The sequence below is a fragment of the Xiphias gladius genome, chromosome 8 (assembly GCF_016859285.1).
Source record: "Xiphias gladius isolate SHS-SW01 ecotype Sanya breed wild chromosome 8, ASM1685928v1, whole genome shotgun sequence".
Lineage (NCBI taxonomy): Eukaryota > Metazoa > Chordata > Actinopteri > Istiophoriformes > Xiphiidae > Xiphias > Xiphias gladius.
In genome coordinates this window covers 17,592,008-17,619,415 of record NC_053407.1, presented here as the reverse complement: position 1 = coordinate 17,619,415, position 27,408 = coordinate 17,592,008, and the positions used below count along the sequence as shown (strand labels likewise).

Below are 27,408 nucleotides of genomic sequence, written 5' to 3'. Positions count from 1 at the left end.
GTAGGATGTCTGTGTGGGACTTTTATATGTTTCTTTGTCAGAAATGAGATGTTCCTATGTAATACATTAACGCAAAAGCCTGCATATTAAGCCATGTATTGTAGAAACACAAAACCCTTATTTCCATCAAAACAATTGAGAGATGATTGCAGCTCTTTGTGGCCCTGCTGAATCTGTAGTTCAAGCTGAAAGTGGATCATGAGCTAAATTTGTCCAGAGGCTTTTCTCAGTGGCACAATCCAAACTGTAAATTCTATTAAATTATTTGCATTGTAATATGTGTGTCATTGCAGCCATTGAGCTTTAAGACCAATCTCCCGGCAGGTTATATTATATTGTTGGCAGCAATAGCTATTTATATGTATTTGTGCATGTTTCCCAACTCTTTACATTACTGTATGTTGTTTTGTCACATACTGTATAACCAGCAGTTTGCCCCTATCAGAGCCTTTCTGAGCGCTGAGAAACGTATTAATCTTTAACTAGGAGCTCTAGTGGCAGCCAGTGCTTTTAAGCCTGATCTTTATTGCAGAAAGCAGCAGGATATACTTGCCTGGAGCCTACATTAAAAGCTGCTGCTCTGTTCAGTTGTGTAAACATGTATGTATATTGCACAGAGAGATGCTTTTTTTGTGTGTGTCTTCGACACAAGTAGAATATGTTTGGCTCTGTAATTGTGTGAAAAGAGGCATGTTTTAGTTCATACTCTATATTTTAAGCAGTGGACGTTTATCCTGAAATGACACAAATTCTTAAATTTTCTATTTAGACTTTTAGCAACCGAAATTACATTCAAATTCTCGGCCCAGTTGATATTTTCAGTCAGAGCTGTGGGTTGTATTGTCGTGCCTAGATTAAAAAAAATGTTTTGCACGAGAAAAAAGTACCATTTTGAAAGATGCTTGTTTCCCGAGTTCATGACTATCAAAAAGAGAAAAAAATCTTTATTAATTGATCTATCTCGTAAGCAAACCATGTGTAGGTTTTACCGAGAAATATTCTCTTCATAATACTATGAACACCCAGAAGAAAAAAGCATGCTATTCAACTTGTTGAATATTGCTCTTCCAGCCTCAGTTGATATTCATGAAACATAACAGTAACTGCTCTGTATAATAGTAGAAAAAACAAAACAAAACAGATAGAGTCTCGTTTGTGCACTGATTAGAATTATGCATACTTTAAAGTGAAAACCCCCCTCTAAGGTTTCTGGTTACTGGAGATATTTTTAATCATTGGAAAGGTCAGGAAGAAAACAACAGGCTTAGGAGAAATATGAGATGGTGGTTGTCTCACGCCAGCTGATGCTGCATTAACATTAACAGACCAAGGAATGAAAATCCTGTAAATCATTATTTTAACATTTTTGTGTTTGTTTATGAACAATAATAAGGTAAGGATTAATTTTTTGTTGACGATGCATTTGTTTTTCTGGTACTAACTTTATCCCGAGAAGTGAAATCTGCAAACATATATTTATAAAAATTGGTTGCTCAGAAACAATGTATGATTTTACAATGAAACCATGTCAGCAGAGAGTCTTGTTTTGAAATGTATTAAAGACAAACAACCTAATGTTTTCCATAATTTAATCATTATAAAATTTTGTTTCACAATACAAAAATGAAAATAAATAGTTAAATTCATAAATAAAGTGATATGGAAGTACTTAGGTTTATAATATTACAATGCTAGAAAGAGGCAAATCACAATCACCAAGGAGATAGTCTCTTTTCAGGGTGGACATTTTGTTCACCACTTTAAAGCGAAGGGACCGCTGGCTGACGTCTTCTTCTGAGATACCATCAAAGAAGAAATCCTCATTGAAGATTGGATTACGGCTCTTTCTGATGACTGTGCTGCGTTGCTTCTGGACTTTTCCAGGAACTAGATAGAGGCTGATGCTGCAGTTGATAATCTTAGGATCTACAGAGAGAGGATAGAGGCCCTCAGCACTGATCAGTCGAACCCGTAGCCTTTGGTTATCTGGACAGTACTCTGCTGAGAGTCTCAGGCTGCCATCTTTCCCTATGGGTACCATTCTCTCCTTCATTACCCTCTCTCTGTGCAGAGTCAAGTCCATGGGGATGATGGTGGGCGGTGCCAGGCTGTAGTTGCTGGGCAGGCCTTCAGCTAACCCATCTGATGCCCTCCTCATGACATTGGGGCTGTTGTCTGTGGAGCTGCCTTCATCTGTGGATAGAGAATTGTTTCTGGACACCATTGCCCTCCTCATGTTCCTTGATAACAGTAGTTCATGACTCAGTGCTTTGAAGAGGGAAGACTTGGCAGGGCACCTGGTCAGCAGAGGCGAGCTGAAAGGAGAGGATTCAGTAGAGGAAGTCGTATCACTGTCCAGAGTGGTCTGCCAGTTCATTGTGTAGCATCTCGGGTAAAGCCTCGAGGTCAGGGTGTTAAGACTGAAAGAGGAAGGAGAGGAGGAAGGTGAGGTGGAGGGGGAGACTTTGGAGCACATACTGGATCGACTCCTGTGCAGCAGCAGTGGAGAGGAGCCAGGATCAGAGTGGAAGAGCGACTCCTTCCTTCTGGTGTGGGGGCTCTCCAGTAAGGTGCAAAAGCCATAGCAGGTCTGCGCTTTAGCCAGGTGTGGAAGGGACAAGGCAGCCTGACTCTGGGGATCTGCATTGGTGGCCTCCTCGTCACTGCAGCCATCATAGGGGCTCTCATCCACACTCTCCACCTGGATAATGTGTGGGTTGAGAGACTCATGTTGTGTCACCTCTATTTCAGGACTAACCCTCTCACAGGGTGAGACCTTGATAACACGAGCGGCTCGGCTCTGCTCCATATTCTTCATCTCCTGAAGGGATGGGATTGTTGGAGGGATGCAGAACTCTGGGATGTTGTCAGGAGTGATGACATTTGGACAGAGGGAAATCCTTTTGGGTTTGTCAGCTTTTTCGCCAAACATGATGTCACCGATTTTAAAGCTGAGTTCGGCTGTTGGGATAGGCAGGTTAGATCTCTCCACTGACACACGGATCTTCTCCACCACCCACATGGATCCTCTGGTAGAAATGGGGAAACGCTGTAAAATCAAAAGAATACGCACGTTAAGTGTTGCAATGTGTTCTGAAATCAAACACTCACACAAACAGGCTATAAAAAGAAAATTGGGCCTTAACATCTACAATCATTAACTTTGCAGGAAGACTTTCTCACCTTATATTCTGAAGATATGGATAATCCACAAAGTTGTCCTAAGCAGGGTGGACTGATAGTTCCAGCTAAAAGTCCAGGGTGTTTTGAACTTCTCTGAGGCTCTCTTGACAGCAGGTGGAGGTTCTCTCTTGTCAAGAGCAGCACATCTGTGGATGTTTGAGAGATGCAGGCAGTTTAAATGAAGCAGGAAACCAGTGAATCTAACACACGCCCCCTTTGCTGCTTGAACAGGATCCTCCCTCTCTCCTTGGCCATTGGTTCCCATGGAAATATCCAAACCACAACAGCACTCAATGCCCCTGTAGTAGCTATTGTATTATTTAGCGAGATAAGTTCACTACTTCCAACAACTGTTTTTAAACAAATGTCAGGCCTTTAATACACATGTTTATTTTTCCATTTATTTAAATTAGATGGTGTGTACGACCTTGTTCTGTGAAGATAAAAAAGGTGATCCGATAAGATAAAAATTCTGAACTATTTTTAAAACATTTGACTTGCCATTATCTTTAAGTTCCAAGTTCAAGGGATAAAGCTGGCCTAGCTTTACCGAGTTTAGGAGAGCAACAGGTCGATCAGGTCTCCATCTAAAACATGGTTCAGTAAAAACAATGATTAATAACTTGCTTCTGAAGTCCTTGTGGTATTGAAATAAATGTGGCAAGTGCTACTGGTTGGACCTTCTGGTATTACTATATTCTATATCTTCTTATTCCAGTACTCACACTCATTTTAAAAGAAATATGAAAATAATGTGAAAAAATTTTTAAAAAATACATTTTTATTTTTGCATCACCTGGAAAATTCTAGATAGAATTTGCATCACAACATACACATGTCCCTGTAATTCAGCCTGATATGAAATGACATTTAGTGGAGACGGACAACAGATGTCTGCACATCATCAGTTTTTCTCGGTAACCAACACTTCACTATACTAAAGGAGCAACTGCGTTGGTAGGGCAAAAGAATAATGTCTCTTTATCAGAGATGTGGTCAACATTGGTGTTAAAAAGGACTAGGAGAACACTGATTTACTTACAGTCACACTAACCACTGCTCCATAGGTTCAACCTTTCTTGAATTATTGTAATGTCAGTGCTACCCTCTTGTGGTGGGACACAAAGCAGTTGTGTTATGAATGATTCATGCTCAAGAGAAATGTATAATTTTGATAGGCCTGCGTTGGAGAGCCACAACCTGACCATCATTGCAGTCATACCAAAAACCTTCTTAAACACATGCTCAAGCAGTGCGACTGAAAAACAAAACCAAACTTGTGTGACATGCTACTGCAACCGGGACAGTCCTTTTGTCCCTCGGTTTTCCTTGGCTTTCTATATTGAAAAGTGGTAAGGGAAAAAGAGCCCCACTCTGCACAGGACAAGGTTCAAGTGGAGTAACGTGGTTACCATGTGTTACCAGGCACTAAAGGACAGAATGATGTCAGGACTAACAATATACCAGGAAAGTGTCCTAAATGGGGAAGTTCTCAGAAATGTTTTCCAAAATCTTCAGCCCACACCTGTGATTCAAGCGTATCTCTCAAACCTCTTGTTCCTTGCAAACCAAAGTGTAAAGAATGTACTGAATTTGAGGTAAGTTATGAGGATGGTACATAATAAAAAAGCAAATGTTAACTTTATTTCTCTGAAACTATTATCCAACCTGACATGCACCGACAATACAGTACATGCCTATTGTGGGTCCATGTGTGTCCACTCTGTGTTTTTGTGTCATACCTGCAAGCATCGAAATCATGAATGCGGTTTTACAAAATTTAGTACAACATGCAGAGTAACTGGCAGGGGAAAAATGATTTAAATTCCAAAGTTCATTGCTGTCATCAACAATAGATTTTAGTAAAAAAAAAGGTCAGCATTTTCTGTGATTCAGAGGAAGGGAAGTGTGAGTCAAGCAAAAATATTTTGAGTATCCATGCAGAAATGGATAATGTTTGCTTACATAACATGGCATTAATAATGTACATTAATATGATTTGGATAAATATTACAACACCTAGCATCCTGTGCTCCGTCCTCTATTTCCAGTGTCTCAGCACGCCCTCGCATGGATGCTTGCATATCTCCATTAGGGGGCAGTATATATTTAGAAAACAACGGTACACCCACTGAGATGGTAAACTGAGAGGGAGCTGTTAGTCTGACTGATACACTAAATGTACTCTAATTATTGCACATTTGCATTTGCAAAAACTCTTAAAATACTGAGCTAGAGTGCCCGGTTTATTTACATTCGGCTTGCAAAAACCCCTCCGTGCATTCCCATTAAAAAAAAATGCTCTTTCACAGATGCCATTCGCGTGAGAGGCACTGCATGGCGTTGTGTGGACGAGGCGCCCCCCCCTCCCTAGTTTAAACATCATCCCCTATGTGGCAGCAATCTCGTGTCAGAGTGGGACGGAGCACGGCACTGCCGCGAGGACCGTCCGCCACTGAGGGTCAGTCCGCCGACATGCTCTTGGCAGGTGCACTTGACTGCACAAATTCGAAGCGCTTTTCAAAATAAGAGAGAACCCAGGTCATTCCGATCTTCCGTGCGCTCGCCCTCACGGGCGCGTGCACGACGCGATTGCCAGGTCTGTCTCGCCTCCCTGGGATTGTTCGTTTGGAATCGATACTCCCGAGCCCTTTAGAATCTGTCCCCGTTTGGGGCTGCATCTGTGGGATTATCAGACACCGCGGGTGAGAGTGACGCCGCTTCCTTTTTTCGGCGCATAGATATGTGGTCCCCCCTCCCCTCCCCTCCCCTCCACCGTACGATAAACGAGGAGGGGCTTGATGCCGTGGAGGAGGCAGGCAGGCAAGTTGGCAGGCAGGCTGGGCTGAGCTGAGCTGAGCTGAGCCGAGCCGAGCCGAGCTGACCCGACCCGCATGCGGTGCGCGTCGCCTACCCTACATCCCAGTCGGCTCGCATGCGTTGACGGAGCCGCGGACATCAGGTAGGATTTCGCCTTCGTTTCTATTCCGGGAGATTTCCCCGTGTCTCTTAAACCCTGGCGCTGTCGCTGAAGGTGCTGTTCCTCCCAAACGGGCTCACTACAGGGAGGCGGACCGCTCTCGATGTCGGCTCAGCAGGGAGCGCTGAGAACATTTCACACGAACACCCTGCACACAACCTTTTCCACATGCTTAGCGGGATGTGTTGCACCCTGCCATCTCCCGTCCGCTTCTCCGGATCCAACATGGGTCGATTTGCTTCAGCTGGTGCCATATTATAAGCCTGTCAAGTCTATTTCCTTCGCCCAATATGTGACTGACTGCTCCTGACATTGACAGATCAGAGGTAAAAAGATGATTTTTTTTTTCATTGACCTACTTGTTTGGCGTTGTTGCTGCGTGCGAGATATTCAGGCTCGCCGAATTTCGGTGCCTTGAAGCAGGTTAAGTGGGGAAACTACATAATGCCCAGCTTCAGCATCATTGCTGCTCTGAAACGTAATGTGCTGTACAGTAACTTGGACTTGACCTAAATATTATCAGGATCCGCTCGACATCAGAGCTGACACTGGCGACGTGAGACTGTGTTGGGCGTGCAGGGATGTAACCACCGATGATTTACAGTAGGCTTATAAAAAAAAAATGTGTGCAGAACAGGCAGGAGGACGGTCTATAATGTTCAGTTTGGTCAAGTTTGTTAAGACTGCGAAAGCTTGCAAGCCCGATGATCCTTTGCCCCAGTGATATAAATCTGCTACTTCACAGATCCCAGTGGGAAAATGTCCCTCTTTTTATTTCCTTCCTACTGACACCTGCCTGCTTGCAGAGATCAGAGTGTACGCTCACCTGGCTATGGTGCTGTTACTTTCTCCAAGACGCCAGGAGGGAGGCTGCGCACCCTCTGACTGAAGGACATGTCTGCTTAACCACTAGGCCGCCCTGCCTTGTGAAGATAAAAATTTAAGAGCTGTGACATGTGGTTGTTTAACAAAGGTACAGGCCAGTAAACAAATCTGTGAGCGCTGGGTTGACTCGCCCTACAAAACCTCATTGGCTACAGGTTAGCCTCTTTTTGACATGTAGTCATTAGCTGAAGAAGCCTTTGGCTGCTACGGCCAACTGTTTGAAAGCCCCCCCCACACACACAAATTCTACAGTGTAAAGCTGCTAACCATTTACTATGACAGGCATCTTGGATAGTAAGGGTCAAATCAAGGATACTAATATCATGTAAGGGGGATCAAACGATACAGAAGAGTGAAGAGGAGTGTGTTTTATTCTAGTAATGTAACTAGAAAGGTCGAGCTGCCTCAGCATGATGCAGACAGCTGTGATTCTGGATAGTTTTCTACAGTAAGGCACCTCTGACCCACTAGGGGCTTGTTTCCAACTGGGAGGACCCATTGTAAAAATGTACTCCCTGATGGTACGGTACGGCACCAGCTGATGCAGAATAAAAGCATCCACCAAATGCACAAAAGGAAATGCTATATGAGCACCACTGATGAAAAACATGCAAACATTTCTTCCATTTTACGGGATGTTTTGTGTTGAGTTTGTATTATTTATACGTAGGCGTTCTCAGTCTTATGTTGACGTGTATAAATTAAATGCTGCATTCTGGCTTGACATAATCCATCGTTCTGGAAGGTGTACTGTCTATACAGTGTATATACTGTGTCTCAAAGCGAAATCGGTTGGATTTTGACCATTAGAGTTGTTAGACATCCCCACTTTTGCTTTGGTGCTAAAGTCTGCTTCAGGTGTGCTGGCTCGAGGTCTTAGGGAATCGCTGTACCTTAAATAGAAATACTAAAGCCATGGAGTTTGTCAGAAACGTTGACACTTCACCTTTTGCTTATCTTTATCTGTAATATATGTCAGCATATTAAAAAAATGTAAGTAATAGGATCACATGTGCAACCCTTACAGAAAAAAGATTTGTTGAATGGCAGATTCTCAAAATGTGCCAATAGACAATAATCTCCAGATTACATTGTGCTGGAAAGGCTCTATGAATTGTGTCCATCCATGGACACAATGTTCGAAGTAGTAAGAGCAAATAACACTTGTGCAATCAGATATCTTGTTTTGTGGAAATACTGAAGCTATGTAAATCTTAGCAGTGGTACACTGCACCTGTCGGTTCACAATATGAGCCCTTTGCTTGACCGTGTTTAATACAAAAGTAGAGACCTCCGCAGTCGGAGCATCTACAACGAGTACTGTATACTCTCTCACAACAGAGTACAGCGATATAATTAGATCACAGCCCCACCAATGTCACAAGCTCACATGCAGCATGCATCTGCCAGTGGCAACTGATAAAGACATACTGTTCCATCAAACAAAACACTAGATGCTATTCACATGTCCCGAGGTTATAAAAGCAAAACATTTGCCCGTTTGTAAGATGGTGCCCAAAGAAATCAGAAAAGTTTGAAATTTAAAACATGAAAAGAAGCACAAATTTGTCGATATTGTCCAAATTCTACACTTTTTCCTTTAAGCTTCTGAAATATTAAATACTGCAATTTCACTCTGCGGTGTTAATTAATTAACCAAGCATTATTTACATGGTGCCTTTTCCCCACTCATTGCCAGATACTGAAGAGGCCATTACCAGTTATCCTGTATCATGGGAAGCTATTAAGGGTGTCTCTGCCACAACAACTTTAGTTCCCAATTTATTTTGGAATCACAAGTTTCAAACATAATCTTGAAATGCACTGCATACTCTCACAAAGTGCCTCTAGTCATTGTTACTTCAAATTCTGCAACCCAGGGAGAAATACGCAATCCTGAAACAGTTCCATAAATAACAATCACGAAGTCATGCATTCCCAAGTAAGTACTTTGACCCACAAAGTGTTGAGAACAAGCAGTTGTTAAAGACAAAGCCTCAACTGTATTTCCGTACTGTTCATTAGAAAGTGATTTTCCTCTCAGCTGTTACAGTTGCTCCGTCATCAAGAATACATTCCTGGTCGGAATTCCCCAGGAAATGTTCAGTTGGAGGGTGGGAAGTAAGGGTTTGAGAGTCACTGGAGAGTGTGATTGTTGAACCATATTTAATGCATGAGTGTGTAGGAGGTGGAAACTAAAGCACACCCCATGCTGTCGCTGTGACCCAGCCTTTGTGTTTTGTGCTTACGAGTGAAACGGATCTCATACGTATTTTTTCGTCGCCGTCTCTGAGATCACGGCCTCTTTAGGGCCTGGCTCGCCTCCAGATCCGTTTCTATAGGACAAGAGGTAGATGCATAAGCAGGCTGCCGTTCTCACCCCTTAACTAGTACATCAATCTGAAATCATAGTTTCCTGCATTTTTGTGGCAGGTGGTCGATATGTGAGAGCTATAATGCAGACGGACCTTTTTTGTCATTAGCAACCACTTGACCACATTTCCAATGTGTTTTCAGATTTGAAGTGAGGTTGATCTCACCCGTAATTAAATATTTAGCGGGGTCAGATTCAGTTGGCTCCATTAATGACTGTTGGCCATTATATCAATGTGTTCAGTATAAGTACATCCACAGGTCACTCAGTTGTTGATCCTGTAATGTGTAGCAGTTTAATTTAATACATTTTCATTTTATAGTTTTTCACTTGCAGAATACTTAATAATATCTAAAGCAGCATAAATGTATTTGTTTTTGCTTTTTGACTGAAGGTGCAAAAGGTAGAAAGCAAAGTTAATTATTTTTTTTATAATTATAGATCACTTGAGCAGACATCGTGTATGCCAGACATCACATCATTTTTTAATATGATTGTGCAGAATGTAAAACAAACAATAGGTGAAGTGGTCGTGTATTGAAGACAATCTTAACAAAGCTGGCAGTGGTGGCTGATACAGTGCATTTACTGTACATGCGGTCTAAACTGATGCGGCTGTGCCAGCGATGCGTAAGCAGACTGAAGAAGTAGGTCAGTAGATGCCAGCGTGGTGTGGTGCAGGTCAGAGGCAGTGGCACAGCCTGTGGCACTTCTCATCAGTGGGTCAAATGAGATGCCAGTTTGCAGTAGCAGGCGACAGGTCTGACTTCACTGTCAAGCACACAGTATATGTTTCCCAAATTGGGTTGGTGGCATAAAAGAAACGGCGTGTGATCTGAGGGTTCCCTGAACCCCAGTTGTCAGCTTAAGTAAATAGCTGTCTTTTGCTGTCTGGCTGCTTTTATCTGTTTCCAAATTAAATTGTTTTGTCTGTTGTTGTTAATGAAATGTATATTCTTTTACCTAATCTCTTTATGTCTCTGTGCGTTTGGAGGGCTATTTGGTTGAATTTAGCAAATTCAACAAATTGTGTGAATTCCTTTATTAGGATTGAGTTGTACTTGTCAACTGTCAGTGAATAGGTGTGCAATTACCTCTACCTAATTTTGTTAGGAAAGGTGTTACTGCTGCAAATACACACCGAATCTTTGTAGAGTGAAGTGAAACATTTCTGTTTTGGTTTTAAAGGGAAACTGGAATGATCAGGAACATGCCCCATGCTGCCTGAGGCAAACTGATTATCAGTGGTAAAGATCATGTGATACCTGTGCTAAAGATCATGTGATATATAGCCCCCTTTGAAAAGGGGAGAGTAGCTGAACTAATGTCATTTTGTCTCAGACATGTCTGTGTCTCTGTATTACAAGTCTGAATGAATACAATTAAGAATTAATTTGACTCTGCATTTGAGTACAAGAGGAGCTGATGGACGTTATTGTATTTAAGTCAATATTTTCCCCACAGTGCAAACTGCTGCTGTGGATTTAATGGTCGCAGAATCCTTATAACACAATTTATCACCTGGTTGTCTTTGTTCAGTTAAAATGGCTGCTTGTTTTCGGTGAATAGTCACCTTGTTGTAACCTGCCCATCTTCTTTCTACTGTATTGTGGGCACTTGTGCTTAGAATATCTAAATAACAGAAACTCTCTCTTTGTTGCAAAGTGTATTTGAAGTCACGCTCAAAAAAAAGATTGAGAACGAAATGTTCTTGTGCATTCACTGTGTCTTATATAACTATAATTACTCCACCACATACAGTACACTGTATACTATGTTGAGAGGTTTAGTATACTATGTTGTTAGGATTTTAGCTCCGCTTCTGGGAGGGATTTTTTGTGGTCAGTATTACAAAGAATAAAAAAAGAGACGTGCTCTCTGAGGCTCTGATTGATCTGCCCCCTTCATTAGCATGCTGGGAATGTTTTTCACCTGCAGGAACGCCCCAGCAGCCAGAGGTCAATGACAGTGGGGCAGAGATCCTGGTGATCGAGCCACTTCCCATTGATCTGCATCAATGATACATCACAGCCAAATACAGCTGAGTGGTAGGGGTCCTGCACCACAGTACAGACAAGACATTAATCACTTGATGACACGATGAACAATTGTTTTTACACCTATGACACAATTGGTTAACTCACTGACAAAAATCAAAGACTAGTGTTTGAAATAATCCCAGTCAGTGTAAATTGTCCGTGATGGTTGGGAGACCGACCCAATTTTTGGACAGTGAGAGCAAAGGCTAGCCGCATTGGGACAGAAGCGAGATGGAATAAAACACAGATAAAGTAAACAAAACTATATTGCTGTTGAATGGGACCGTTGATCTTGTTTTAGGAAGAAATCTCAAGGCAATAGTTTCACATCAAGGTTAATTGAGGGGCCATCAGGTCCTTTGTGTGTACAGCAGCTGTCAGGCTGTTTTTGTGACTGCCCGGAGGGAAGGACTCTCCTGTCTGAAGAGCAGCACGGACATTACTGCTATCCTCTGCTCTGATCCTCTGCAGGCTGCAAGGGTTGCTGACCGAGCGAGAACTCTCTCTCTCGCTCTCTCTCTCTCTCTCTTCCCTGGCTCTCTCTCTTCCCTGGCTCTCTCTCTTCCCTGGCTCTGGGCTACCTAGTGTCAGCACCTTAAGTCTTAAAGAAGAACTGTGGACTGCCCTGACACATTCTCGTCGAAATGATTTCACTTTGGCCTGGCAGAGGTGCACTGGGCAGCTGGAGGCTGTGCTGTATAAGTGATGTGTGTTACTTTAGCCTTGTATATTCAGCTCATCAGCAGTGAGGTGACCTTGTGTTAAGGGCAGAGTGAATCTCTGGTTACCCTCTGTGGAAGGCAATATCTAGGATTACATTCGTTGCTCTGTTTTTGGAGATGGAATGATAAAGTTGACTCAGGAGCCCATGGCATGATTTCTAGTGATACTCCTCATTAATGTTTTTTTTACAGTGACCATTTTAAACCTGGCTCACAGTTGGGGTGGTTAAGTTGTACCTGGAACAGTTAGCACAGCCCAGATATACCCTACTGTGTTGGACCATGGTGTCGGCCTCTTCATGCCTAAAGAACTCCCTAGTGAAATCGAGTGCTTATTAAGGACAAAACCTTTGTCACTTTCTTGTAATGACTGATTAGTAGCGCATTTTCTTTAATGCTGCACTAATAAATATTTTTATATTAACAATGGATTTAATCAGGATGTGGATATGAAGGGGGTTGCTCGTAATGCCAAACCCGAAATGTCTCTAGCCACAGCAGACAGTGTTGTTTTTTCAATCTAAAAGTTCTAAAACTCAAACATTTTGTACTATCTGCACAACACCAAACGGCACACAAACAGAGTTAGTGACTAGCTGGTGAACATAGTTTAGAATTTAACAGCCGAAGAGCCACATTTATTCACATATACAGCAACGGTGGAGACCAAAACAGAGCCAAAAGAGAAGGAGAAGTTTGGATTTATATTCGCAAGATGGTCAGAAACACAAAAATATGAATGCTTATGTAACTCAATTTCTCCTAGATGTGTAAAATGGCTGTAAAACGTTTGGTGTAACAAGTTTATTATATGAAGTGTTGTGTTTACGGGTTGTTTCTCTTACCCCAATTAGCCAAAAAAAAAAAAAGAAGACAATTAATGCTGCTCTTCAAAGACTGTAATAACCTAACTGACAAAAATTTTATTTAGACTATTTATTAAAGCTGTTGGTGTTTTTGAAAGCATTTAACATTTGAGAACTTTGGCTTCTTTTGTAAAGTGAGAAGATGGTTTCTATAGGAAAAACAATTATATTTCTTAAAATAAGGTATCAAAAAAGGTATTGTTATGTCATTACCAGTATCATTACCAGGCTCAGATATGACATGAGCACTAGTATCCAAAAATTTGACAATACGATACTCAGCCCTACTTATCAATTACTTGACTATTTCAGGGTGCAGCTCTACTAATATACAGCTTAATGCGCTGGAAACACTTGGAGTCAGACAAACATTTTGCAAAACTTTCCTAGTAAACTATAGTTCATAAGTACAGTATCTAACACCTGTTAATGTTACTGTATAACAGTTACATTAAAATGCCCTCATAAATGTGTTGATGCAACCTTAGTTGTTATCCTGATCCTCCGGGTCGAGTGCGACATAAATTCTAAATGGTCGCTGTGGGAATAAGTTCACCTGGCCCGATAGTACAAAATCATTAGCAAAGGAGGAGATTTTAATTCAAGTCAGGCATTAATTATACATAATCCTGATGTTTCATACTGTAACCTTGTTTGTCAGTACGCTGTTGTTCTTAGAGCACAAGAGCTGAATATAAATGTTGACTTTCTTCAGAACATGCATTGTTTGGCAAATCGCAACTGATGGGCTGATTGAGTTTGTGTTCAATTTACTGTAATTGTGTCAGCAGCCACTGAAGTCAGGGAGAGATCAACATCCTCCTAAAGCAGATTTTGATACAATCTGTCTCAGTATATTTTATATCCGTGCATCTTGGCCTGTTAGTGCCATTGCATGACATCTAATGTTGGATTAGTTTAATATGCTGAGTAGCTGGATCAAACCTTTATTTCTCGGGAATGTCTCGTGAATCTTGTGAAATCTCGTGTATAATTAGTCTGAGAAGGATAACTCTGAGATTGTACAGAAATATCCAAAAGCTACCATGCATTCATTTCCTGTAAAGTATAACATAGGCTTCGTCACATCATCTGACCTCTACAGGGGAGGAAAGAAAGCAACTCTAGGCTATAGGAGCTGTTGGCACAGTCAACAAAAATAGCATACCATATCATGGGTGCATTACCTAGTTGATTGTTTCCCTCCCATTAGGCTCTCTAATTACTTCCTTGTGGCTATTCTGTTGTGACACCTGCTTATGAACATGTGCGGTACGGTACAACAGTTATTCAGCAGAATAATCATGTTATTTATAAAAGCATTGTTGGATTTAATCACAGCTCTGAATCATGTTGTCAAAGTTGTTGAACCATCCAAACAAGTGGTCGTTGTTTTGATGATGCCCTGCCTGTTCAGTGCAGCACAACAGGAATGGACAGTGTTTGAAGATGACATCACCTTGAAAATGCTCTAAATAGGGCAACCATTATATGCCAACTCTATGCATGTGCTTGCGTGCTGTCCCAAAGAGCCTCCCCCTGCACTCAAGCTGCAAGAACTGCTCCTTTTCATTTTGTGAAAGCATAATATTTGGACTCCTAATAACTGTATGCAATATTAATTGGATAAAGCAGTGGCTACTCGGACAAAGTAATTGCTTAGTAGCTTTGATTCCAAACCCCTTAATGTGCTTTGCTGTATGAACAGAAGACAGTTCTGTAGCGAAAAAAAGTAGCTGTGTGCCACCAAATCTAGCTGATGTAAAAATCTGTAAGTAATATTATGACCCTATTGGAACAGGGATATTTTATGCATGTCAAGGGTTAATCATGAAGTTTAGACTTATGCCAGCATACAGTTACATTTGGCACATAGTATAATGTAGACATCTCAAGGCATCTTGCTGTACAGTGTTGCAATTTTAAAATTTGACCACGTTCGTTCATTCTTCATTTGAGGACTACTTACAGGCCTAGCACACAGGAATCGGAGCATTTTACCTCTCCTTCTGTCATACGTGCAACACACACAGTTCACATACAAACTGTCCTCCCATCTTATGTTCACTCTGTGCATACAATATAAGGAATATATCAAAGCCTGACAAATGTTTTATACATTTTAGGCCAAGAAATGTTGCAACATTCTGCAGCTAAGACTTCCATCCTGTCTGTCTTTTCATTTATGCAACATTCATGACAAACCTGCATCACTGAATTAGAGTGATCATGCCTGAGCTGTTGCGTACTCACCATTGTCATTAGTAAAAGGCTCTCTGACAATAAGCAGTATTCACTTTCATCAAGAAAACATTGAAAATTCTTTCTCATACTGATAGATGTGAAAAAATTGCCAGGGGTGCTTGCAGTGTGCTGTTGCAAATATTTCTAAGAGAATATATAATGCAAAAAAAAATCAGAAAAACAACAATCAACAATACAAGGGAGAGCCAGAGAAGTGCATTTTTTCCTGAGATCTAATATTAGAAAAGTGTTCAAGTTGCAGACATATATCTTTTCTTCAGCCAAATGGAGATGCTGTGTATAAGTTTAAAATGATATGGTGTTAATTTCTTGCCACCATTACCATCTGTTCAGTCCACTATATGGCAGCTGTTAGCTTCTCTCTCTGTCGAGTGTTCAGTTTCCTCAGACGGGAGATAGATGGACCTGAAGCCAATGGAGGGCAACTGCGCACCCGCAGTGGACATGCTACCCCTGCTAGGTTATACCCACGAGATGACACCCACTCCTTTCAGTCTGGCTGGTATAGTGTCCTATAACATAGCCAGGTGTGTGTGCCAGCCTGAGGTCAAGGGTCAGTCTAATACTTATGACCAGGACTGGTGATCCTGTCTTTGAAAACAGTATGAAGTTGCTGATGTGCAGCTTGGTGCCTCTGGTAATTCTTCATTTCCTCTGATTTGTTTCTGCTGTGTCTCATTCATTATCCATGCTTTCTGCCCTTTTCATAACCCAAAATCAAATGTGTTGCTGCCACATGTGGGATTATTGATGCTGTTATTTAATGACTGTCAGGATCGCTGGCATTTATTTGTGATCTACTGTCTGTGTGAAGAGCTCATACCGAGAAACATGCACTATATTTACAGTCTGATTTGATTTCTCTGTGCCTGGGAAAAGGCTGTCATAAATTACAGGAATCTCATGGAGTGAGGCACTGTGAAGCTTTATAAATTCCCGACTGGGAGGAGGGACAAAGAGACAGCGGAGGAGGCTGTGCTCTGAAAAGGCGATCTGTATGCAACTTCAGGGGGAGACAGCATCCTCAACACATGGCACAAGCTCAAAGGCATTGCTTAGTACATCGCTGGCTTGTCATGTAAGGCTGCTTGCTCTGCTCTCTGTTAGTATCAGTCTGCAAACCCTCCTCATTCAGCCACTCTTTGTGTAGATAGGTTTTTTTCAAGATTGCAGTGGATATTTTAGGAGGAACTGCTCTGTTCTGGTAATACACAGGTTCCTGGGTTTGTTCATTCTCAGCAGTCTTTTAGCCAGTGAAACTACCTTTAATTTAAACCAACAGCGCTAATGATGTGCTGCCAATATCTTCTGTGCGTACACCAGGCCTGCACATCCTGGATGTCTCAATGAGATGGATCTGTCTGCCTCCCTCTGGTGCAGAACCGTGGGACTAATTGAATTACACATCCCCCTCCTTGGCTTCTCAGTCCCATGGGAGTGCACAACTAATCATCTGGAATCTCTGTTTTTCAGAAATGGGGAGGGGCGGGTGTATCAATGGTTCTCCTATGAGCAACCAACTGTATAGCCTCTGCTATACAGAGGTTATGACTTTTCCATGACATCTCCATAGCTACCCTAGGATTAGATGTTGTCACTCCAGAAGGTTCTTAACCTATTGACCTCTAAAGGCCGTAGTGGCGCCACAGCTGGTGCCCAGATGTACCCTGTAAAGTTGCATTGCTCGCTAATGAAAGGAAAGTTCAATTTAGGAAGTTGGCTGATGACTTTTCCCCAGAGCCCAATATTTAAATTTGATAAAGTATAACAAGGCTCGTGACCTTGTTAACTTTTACACATGTTTTACTAGACTTTATGATGTTGTGCCTCTTTGGAGTCTGTGTTTTGGAAGGTGTGAATATATTTAATTTTACCTTCTGAGGATATTATAAACTGAAATAGTCTTCGGAAATAATCAGGATAATGGACCTTTCCCTGCCCAATGGTGTGAAGGAGAGGTGTGCACTAATGCCCGACATCGTTAAATGTCAAACCTGCCAGAAGTCCTGAGCTCACAGCTTAACATTGTGACGAAGGATATAATGAAGATTAACACTGAACCCAATTAAGCCCAGTTTACTTAACTAGTCTGGCTGATATAAAGCATTGGCACCAACATCCACAGTGCAATTTATAGATGGTATTATGAAACTGAAGAATTGTGTACAGAGAGGAAAAACCACACATGACAAATTAACACTGAGTGTAGTGAAAATTAATGCACTGAAATTGTAATTGATTTTTGTGTGATATATGCCTTGTGATTATCAGTCACCGGGGGTGATGCTTTACCTGCCTTGTCAGTTTATAGTAAATAGATTCTCTAATTGCTGTACTTGTCATCATGATACTCAGGACATGGAAATCAGTTACAAGCTTAGGAAATCAAACACTAATAACATTTCATACAACATGACTGGATCCAAATGCTTAACTGCTGCAGCAAAGAAAGAATGCTGTACATTAGAGAGGAAATTGTTCCTCTTTCTTTGCCCTCTGTCAAACATTGGTAAAGCCCTGGTGAAACATAGGACATTGGGGGTCCCTATCATCTGCTATTATGAATTCCTCCGTCTGTCTGTGGTGCTTCCGTTGTCGCCCTTTCATAAATCAGATTTACTGCTACATCTGTAGTGCCCATGCTAATGAAGTAACACCCAGTGCAGAGATGCAGCATTGATTTCATTTCCTGCCTCTCTGGCTGCTCCCCGGGTATCTAGATGGAGATTACATGACGATGTCATATAAAAGGAGAGATTAAAGAATCTGTATCCAACTGGAGCGTCACAGCTGTGTGCTCTGCCTCACAATTAGATGCAGACGTTTAAGAGAGAGCAGTAGAGATGGCACCCAGTACCATGGGCTCCCTTTCGTTTCCTACAGATCTGTGGAGCATAACTTTTTGTCTTGTTAACCGAGGCTGGATGTGGAGGTTGTCAGGTTCTCCCACACATGTATGCCAATGAATTGGATGATACTACCCCTGTCAGAGGTCTGTGGCGAGGTAACGATGAAATGGATGGGTTGTCCAGTTATTATAGAACAGAGGAGGGCACAACTCATTGCCTGCCTTCATGCTTGCCTGCTTTCATACCCATGCGCTCACCCAGTGCCTGCAGTCTGCCTGCCTGTCTTTCCTATCAGTGGTAGAATGACAAAACAAGGCTAGACAGAATGTAAATATGATAAATCCTAAATGAAGGATTTGTGCCATATCAAACAACGGATTCATTCTTTGACCATTAAGCATTTTGTTGGCAGCTCAATTACGTTACAAAGAGAAAGTGTGTTATTCAGTGATTGCAGTGTTTTACAATCTTATGCTAAAACAATTAGTGGATTCATTTAAGTAATTTATAAAGAAAAAATGCCAAACATCATCTGCTTCAAGTTTCCCAAATGTGAGGATTCACTGCTTGTCTCTCTTTTATAACACGCTAAAATAAATATCTTTGGGTTTTGAACTGTTGGTTGAACAAAACAAGCATTTTGAAGACATCACAATGCTCACAGTCTGGGAAAGATATTATGAATTGTGAGCATTGTGTGCATTTTTAAAACTTTTTTTCTGACATTTTATTGAATAAATGATTAATTGATTAATCAAAAAATAATCGATATACCTAGTCAATTGAAACAAAAGAAATTTCCCTAAAACTCTATTGAACAGCAAAATTGTGTTACAGGTTCTGATCCCTCCACATCCTTTGTCAATGGTATTTTAAGATGTCTCATAGAGGCACGTGTGCCTGGTGAGTACAGTATGCCATGAGTTAGTATGCCATGACTTGTACTAATTTTTGAGCACATTTGATTATCAATACATTGCACTGTTTGCCAGACCGTTAACATGAAATACTGCAACACACGCACTAATAAATGTCTTATCAATTTTGTGGCTTTATCAGTTGAAATTTTGAACAACTTCTTATTGTATTTCCCCTGAGGTACGCTAATGTTCAAGTGTTGAGGACCAAATACGCTAGATATAATTTCCGACAATTATCATGTGATACGCCTTGTTCCACATTTCTGTGGCACACTGCAGGCGGGACAACACCACATCTGATTCATTCATCCAATCAAGTTTGGAGCAGATGCTTTGAACTGCCTTAAGTGTTTTTCTATGTTAGGGCACTGAAAACAACTGGGGCATTGGAAAACTCCACACTCTCGTGCCTCTAGCACATTACTGCGTTTAAGCATTGCTAATGCTTTAAGGTTTTTTGAAACTGCCATCTTCTATGAAAGATGCCATTATTTCTGTCTTGCAATCATGTACTGCTGAATTTTGGGAATTGTACTGTGTTTACCTGTGTAGTTTCATCTGTAAGCCCTCTAATCTGTTTTAAATATACTTTTTATGTGTGTTCTTTTAGAGGGACTCAGCAAAATTGTGAGCCTGAGTCTGCCTTCTGACGTACATACAGCTGGATTGTCCGCATGCTATCCTCCAATATTTCACTATTTCAAAAACAAGTCAGAGCAAATGAAAACTACCACATAATTTGTTTGAATTAATTTGCATACCCTGTAATGCTGAACTACGCTGTAGAATTGATGTTGCCCCATTCATTTGTTGTGCCTCCGCTACCTCACTTGGGTTACAAGCATATGACTCTTCAGATTTGTTTACCATGTAATGTTATTGTAACGTTGCATATTACAAATTCAGCTAACAGCCTTAACTTAATGTATAATTTTCAGTCCTGTAGAATACAAAATGCTTGATTCTTAGATAGTTTTTGTCTCAAAATCCGTTCGGCATGGCACAGCATGCTGTAAGTGAAGCAGTAAGTGAAGAGAACAGTAATAGCATCACTTACTGCATGCACTAGATTAAAGTGACTTCAAAAACTTCCCCAGCTGCAGTACAAGGCATGGAACTGTGGCACTTAAGAATTTTCAATTTGTAAAGATCATTACATCTTGAAAATGTAGTCCTTCCTGTGCTCAAACTATTTCGCAAGTTGAAATTTTAAATAAAAAGTACAGCTGTTGTCCATTGTTCCTCTTTTTGTTCCTGCCACTCCTGAGCACATTTTCTGCCATCCTTTGAACATAAAAAATTGGGGAAAGGAAAAAAAAAAGATATTTTGGACAAAGGAGCCAATTAAATCTACCTGGAGCCAAGTTCTATTAATGACTAACTTTATAGATCCCCATGGGGGAGAACTAAGGTACATAAAATGATAATGCCCAGATGTTCTTCAGAACAGATAAAGAGACAAGCAGTTTCTTAGGTTTCTTAATGAGGATGTTAACTGAAATGAGTATAAATAGTTTGCATAGGATAGGAAGGGCAGACATTATCACCTCTTTGATGTGATGGGTATGTAGAGTTTGTGTGTGTGTGTGTGTGTGTGTGTGTGTGTGTGTGTGTGTGTGTGTGTGTGTGTGTGTGTGTGTGTGTGTGTGTGTGTGTGTGTGTGTGTGTGTGTTTGATGTCCTGATTCTTTGCATTCACCTGGTGTAGTTTTACTTGGAATTCAAACCCACACTCTCTCTCAGTGGTAGATAATTGTCATGTTCTGATCTGTGTTATCACTACACTTAATTAATGATAAACTGCACAAAGCTGTCAGTGAAAATAACGTATTCTGAATAGGTTGTTGATAACATGCTATTTGTGTAGGTTGTGTGTTTAGTGTAGATAATAAAATGTTATCATAGTAACTCAAAAAGCAGAAATAATAAGTATTCAAGTTATCAGCTGCCTGAATGCCCTCACTTAACTAATTAGAGGTCTGTGTCTGCATTAATGAGTTGTGTGCTATGGTGGCAGAATTCATTCAGGCAATTAGCGAATCTCAGAAAGCATGACACTCCATGGCAAATTGCTGAGCTATACAATCGTTAGGTCACCCATAACTGACAGCAATATGCAGCCCTAAGAATGACCTTTGGTACACTGACTATGACAATCAGCCGCATGGAAATGTTAAAGTATGCTGACACATTGTGCTGTCAAGCTGTATGAAATGATATTATGAATTGTAAAGTCTGTTTTGTTGCATGAGTGTGGTGAAAATCTGTTCTGTGAGTGAGCAGTCAACATGCCGTAGGCAGAAATCAGCAACAGATGATGAGAATATACTATGAAAGGCAGTTTTGTAATCCTTATTTGAAATATTTTTGACCCTAATTGTTGACTTTGAATGAGTTGTTCAAAACATGCTTTACAAAAAGTTTAACGTCTGTGACAGATGCTTTCTGTGAAGCAATATTAAAGACTTAATGCAGAAAACACATTTTGTCAAATACTGGGTTTACAGCCATGCCAGCAGCTCTGTGAGGCTTAGGCACAGTGATGCTTTGAGCTAAATGCTAACGTCAGCATGCTAACATGCTCATCACAATGACAGTGCTAACAATGCTGATCTTTAGAATAGATAATGTTTACCATGTTCATCATCTTAGTTTAGCGTGTAAGAATGCTAACATTTGTCCATTAGCTCAAAACGCAAAGGAAAGCCGAGGCTAATAGGATTGCCGTTGGTTTTGCAAGGATTTGGTTATAAACCAAAGTCCCGGACAAACTAAAATTTTGACCTGACGATGGGGCTACATGAAAAGTCATGGAATCACAAAAGTGATTAGGATTCAACTCTGAGAATCATGAATGTCTGTATGAAAGTTTCACTGCAATCCATTCAATGGTTGTTGAGATATTTCAGTTAGGATCAAAATGGTGGACCAACCGACTGACATTCCCATCCTTAAAGCCATGCTGCTAAAAGGACTAGAATATACTCTTTCACAGAAAACCCATTGTATCTGAAATATCATCTGTCAAACGTTTTTCTTTGGCTAAGTAGCATTGGTCAGGGAAAGCTAACTAACGTGTGAGGACAACATGAGGCTCCAAGTAATTTTTCAAAGCTACAGTGTCTTACAAATGAGCCTGTTCTCCTATGGACAGGACATAATAAAGGAAACTGAGATTAGCATGAAAATTGTGGCAGGTAGAGGTTTTATATTTGTGCTCTTCCTTGCAATGCTAAGAGTAATGTATTACGTATTCAGTGCAGATGCATCTTTGCTAATTAAGGAAACAATGTGGTATATAAGTGTGATGCAAAGTGTAATTTCTGCAAATGGGCCATTAGCTGCCTTTTTTACCCACTGTAGTTAAGACCTCAAAGACAGAATGTGTTTTTCTGTGACTTCTTTGTGGAGTTTGCACCACGCACCAGGGACACTTTTCATTCCCTCAGGATATGTTATCTGCCACTGAGTGGATGCAATGTCGCACGCTGGCTCTGGACTCAGTTTTGCATTACAGTATATACATTAGGCTCACCAACACACAATCCCCAAATGGATAGTGTTTTGGTGCCACTTTGTGAAGTCCCGTCCCTCTTCTGGAGGATACAGGAGAATAAACCTGCAGAGCTGTGAGATAGTAAGTGGTGTAATTCCAGGGATGCAGCATTCCCAGTCACTTATAAGAGATGTGTATATTATTTCCAAATGGGAGTCAGTAACAAATTTTCTTTTTGTTTATTAGCATCAATCAAACCCCACCCTCTCCTGATAGACCCTTCAGGAAGTACCCTGTGTCCCATAACAAGACTGACTGGGCTCATGTCTGAATCATTGTATATTATTACTGTTTCATGGATTTTTAAAAAGTGCAGTGTGAGCCATAAAAAAGTATTCTTCAAGGACAGGATACTCCCACAGTTTCTGTGGATTTGAGAACAGTTGCCTTGTCCTTTACCAGATGCTCCGTCTTTCATAGCCAGGGTAACAAGACTTAGATTGCAGGGAGGAAAAATAACTCCCCCCTTAAAGTATCTTTTGGTCAGTAAACCATCTAAATATCTGGCCCAGGTTCCCAGAAGGTTGTTGATACTATTTATTTGTTGATCCTTTAAAGAAATTGGGTAAAACCCTTGGTTTTAGGGTTACTTAGTACCTGTTGTGAAATAAGCAAGAATATTATGAATGTTATGTACGAATACAGTGATTGTAACGGACCTCCAACACTGCTGTTTAAATGTACCGTCACTTTTGCAAAGTTGTTATGCACAGTAACAGAAAATGGCTAGTAGTTCATTAAGCTTGCAAATGGCATCCTTTCTTGGTACGGTATGTTCAAGTGTTTTTGCTGAAGCATTGCAATTAAATATGTACACTTTTAATTCAGGCTATAAATTGGCTATAGGGTCCTTCAACATTAATTATACAAATACAAGAATAAACTCAAAATATAATTTAAATTTAAAATCTAGCTTTAGAGCAAAAGATTAATTTTTTTTTCAGTGTCTGTTTCCAGCAAACTCATGAAAGAGCCTTTTGTCCAGTTCATTCCGACTTTCCGTACTTTGCCAAATTTGCATACCATGGTGTTAATGGGATGATTTATTTTCCTGTTCCTTTAAAGCTATGGTGTGCAAGCTGATAACCTGGCTATCATGGCATTTGACAATGTCCTGCAACTAGAGAGATGTTCATTACTATGTATTTGTACACTTGTATTTAGTCAGCATACACTATTGTGAATATACTTTAATGAGTCTATCCATCATGATTTAGAGCTGCACCTGGCAGCAAAAGGCAGATTCAGTATATTACAACAACAACTTCACACATCGTGTCTGGCAGAGTGACTCCCGTGTTACTCCATTTAACATGCACCTTCTTGATACTCTTGATACAAGCAACAAGTGCAACAGCCTGGCAGCAAATCCATGGGTATTTTGGGAATTGATCAAACGGGGAGATAATGCATTATACAGACATAATGTGTAACCTCACTTGATCGTATTCCATGCAGAAGTACCGGATGCACAGGGCTTATTTTAAACTCAGTGTATTTAAACCTTGTCCTTCATGCATGATAATGACTTTGCTCACTTACTTCTTCGAACATGAGGGGTTGGTTACATCTTGGTATCTTTGTAATGGAAGTTTTTTTTGGATTGTCTATGAACAGTTATCCATAGACGAGTGGACAGCATTGCACAGCCAAAATCATTACTTCCAAGTTTATTTGACTCAGATGATCCCATTAAATAATGATAATAAAAATTACTATGCAGACACAGGCAGAATCTGTTTAGAATAGTGACTAGAGGTGTATACACATTGATTTTTCACATTTCTAACCTGTTTGCAGGACGCACAGTGTGAATTCAATTGGCTCTTGGGCATGAAATGTTTAAATCAAGGTATGATGGTCAAAAGTATTTACTTAAAGAGAAGTGATAATTCACTGTGGGCTTCTTTAATCACACATTCTTCCAAGGCATGTATATTTACGTTTTGGCTGGTACCATTTCCTTGGCATTTTGCCAACTATTCTTTGAGCTACCCCTTAAACCTGTTTCACCGTCAAACAATTGGCCATTTCCCATTCTCATCCATTACCCTAACGATTTCTATGGCCCATGAGCCTTCTAGCTATGCTGGGTTTGAGACTTATGATTTTTTTTTGGCAGTCAGGTGCCAGAAAGAGTCAGTGAGTGTAATGTGTTTGTCTGCATCCACATTAGCTGTTGTGCATACAACAGTCTTTAAGCTCATTACAGTAATCAGGTTAAAGAGAAGGGAACTGGGGAGCACTTGGCCTGTGGTATGTTTCCTCTGGACTTCCCCAGTGAGACGGAGAACCTCTCACACAGGCTCCGGCTGAGCTACTGGGACCCAGCTCTGTAGACGTCTGCTGCTAATCATTGGCTCCTGCTGCTTCTGTTTGTATGAAACCCACCCTGGGTTATTCAACTGCACCCATGCTGTCATAATGACCAGGTTGTAATTGTAAAGAACGTGATATACAGGCGTTCTTTTCCAGGTTTCTGATCCGTTTGTTGTGATTCACACTACCACATTTAGTAAATAGCAAATCCTGCTTTCTGCAATTAACTGTGCTTTTGCACAGGTGAGACATAAACAATCACACACAGATGAAAAACAGTTTATCTTCACAAAACTGCAGAAATAGCACAGTGAAACAGTAAAATTGTGACTGTATTTATAAATTTAGCATGACTGTGTATGGGAGCTGTGTTTGCTCACTTTTGTTGCTTTCGTCTTTGTAGCTTATATTTTGCTGAGTCACAAAAGCTGTGATTCAGCAGTAATAATAGTCTTGCATACTGCCCCTCCTGTTTATGCCTTGGTTTTATTTTGTATTTTCAATTGTAAAATATCGACTGAAACCCTTGAGAACTTACTGCTGAGTCTTTTTACCTAGCCTCATGAGAAAGTACAGAGCAAGGTCAGTAAAAGTGATTCGGCACACTTCAGCTGATCTGTAGTAGTGACAGCTTGTCTCTTTAAATGCGTGTGTGTAGCCATTGAAAACACTTCAGTGACCATCTTAAGAACCACAAATGAAAGTCAGAGCCTTTTATCATTCATTGGTTTCTTTTACAGAGTGCACTGCATAGAAAAGGCCCCATTTTTTTCCTTTGGAGTTGACAGAAGCCACCTGACCTGGGAACTGCCCAAAATCCGGGTTGCTATGGCAACCAGCAGATGTGGAGCATGAAATATTGAGGCTGTGAGTCCTTAACTAAGCATGGCAGCATCCCTTACATGCTCCACTCCATATCGTGTGGCTCCTCTGTCTCAGTATGGTCCAGCTGCAAGTTGTGTCCAGAGAATAGAGCTGTGTTTTCCCTCTGTCCACATGGCATTGAGCTGAAAGCATGCGCAAGAAGAATTTCAAGTAGTCAGCATGGTTCTCTCAGTTGACCCTGTTGCACAATATGCTAAGGATATGCATGCTGTGTGTGGGTGGGTGGTTAGTGGACCAGATGTTTATGAGGCAGATTTAAGCCAGAGATGTTTGTTTCTAGTAATCAGAAACACTTGGACATGGTTTCAGGGGGTGGAAAAGCCAGCGAGAAAGCTGGAAAAACTATTATAAAAAATAATTTAATGGAAGGAGACATGTATGCTGTATAATTTGTGTCCCTGTATTGAACAGTTAATCTCATTTGGTGCTGTATTGTATGTTTCAAATGTCCTAACCAGATCCCAGGGTTGGAAATTAACTAATTACAAAAGCTGTTGTTTCTGTAATTGCATATGTCACCTTTTCGTGTATTTTTCTGAGTATATGCATAAACCAAGAATTTTACTTTGAATGAAGTAAATATTCAACAAGGCATGTCTGTCATCTACTTCTGGAAGACAAGAATAGCAGAGTAGTGTACTCTTCTGCTATTATTGCAAAATCATGATGTTTTACTCTGAACTTTTCCTCCCCGTTCAAATATTTGAGAAAGCTTTCTTGAGAATAGGTGGTCATCACTTTGGAGAACATTACTACAGTTTTAGTTGTTCCTATTAATATTTTTTTTTATTGACTTTACTGTGAATTTGCTCTTTTTTTCAAAATGTCATTCTTATCTAAATAGGCAAGCACAAATAAGATGTATATATTTTTATATAGCGCCTCTCCTAACCAGGGGGTTGTAGCAGTAGAGTATACCAGACAGAAAAACTGTCTTGTTAAAAACATGTATGTCTTTGAAACACTCTTCAGAAAAGACTTCCAATTTGCCAGCAGGCCTACAGTGCATAGCCTCCGCATGAAGAACTTTATGAAGTGTACAGTATTTTTCTGAGGGAAAGTTGTTGTATATGCCTTCTCCAGCCAATTTAAACATTTGATTCTCCAGAGCTTTTAGTCCTCGCTGAGAGAAAAACAAAGCTGCAAGGAGTCGCACAATGATACTGTGCTTGGATTGTACTCCCAAGTTAACAGAGTAATGGAGTTTTTCGTTTTCCTTGGCCTTGCACAGTTTGCTTTCAACTTCTTTTTCAACTCTAGATGTTGACCAGTCATTCATCATTTTTGGAGGGAATACACTCTAGAAAAGCTGTTTGGTTAATTGAGTGGAAGGGGAAAAGTTCTGGCTTAAGTGCTTTCCCTGTAAGTACTGTGTCTGCCCGTCTTTGTATGTCTTCATACGTCTTCTTCACTACACTGTGGGGATCAATGCACCAGTTGATGATTCTCTCGGCTCTCAGTGCAGCTCTCCTCACAAACTGTTACATTATTTTTCTCTGCAGAACCATCAACAAAGCAGTGAAACTGTAGTGACGCTTTCCAAAGAGAGGTATGTTTTTTATTTTT

The 27,408-nt window shown here is 40.7% G+C and overlaps 2 protein-coding genes across 7 annotated transcripts in view; one reads left to right on the top strand and one right to left on the bottom strand.

Moving 5' to 3' along the window:
* Positions 1-1,675: 1,675 nt before the first annotated feature.
* On the bottom strand, positions 1,676-5,267 carry c2cd4a (C2 calcium dependent domain containing 4A). Its single transcript, XM_040132547.1, has 3 exons — positions 5,203-5,267; positions 3,184-3,329; positions 1,676-3,049 (listed from the first exon to the last, which is right to left on the bottom strand). The coding sequence occupies exons 1-3, from the start codon at positions 5,207-5,209 to the stop codon at positions 1,676-1,678; spliced, it is 1,527 nt and encodes a 508-aa protein (XP_039988481.1). The 5' UTR covers positions 5,210-5,267.
* A 762-nt stretch (positions 5,268-6,029) lies between these two features.
* tln2b (talin 2b) overlaps positions 6,030-27,408 on the top strand; it is an 80,986-nt gene continuing 59,607 nt past the window's right edge. For 5 of the 6 annotated variants that reach the window (XM_040132545.1, XM_040132544.1, XM_040132543.1 and 2 more), the window contains exon 1: positions 6,030-6,145. The gene's annotated coding sequence lies outside the window, so the exon portion shown is untranslated. Of the gene's footprint in view, positions 6,146-6,425; positions 6,490-27,408 lie in introns of those variants that run through there. The other variant, XM_040132541.1, reaches the window with a different exon arrangement.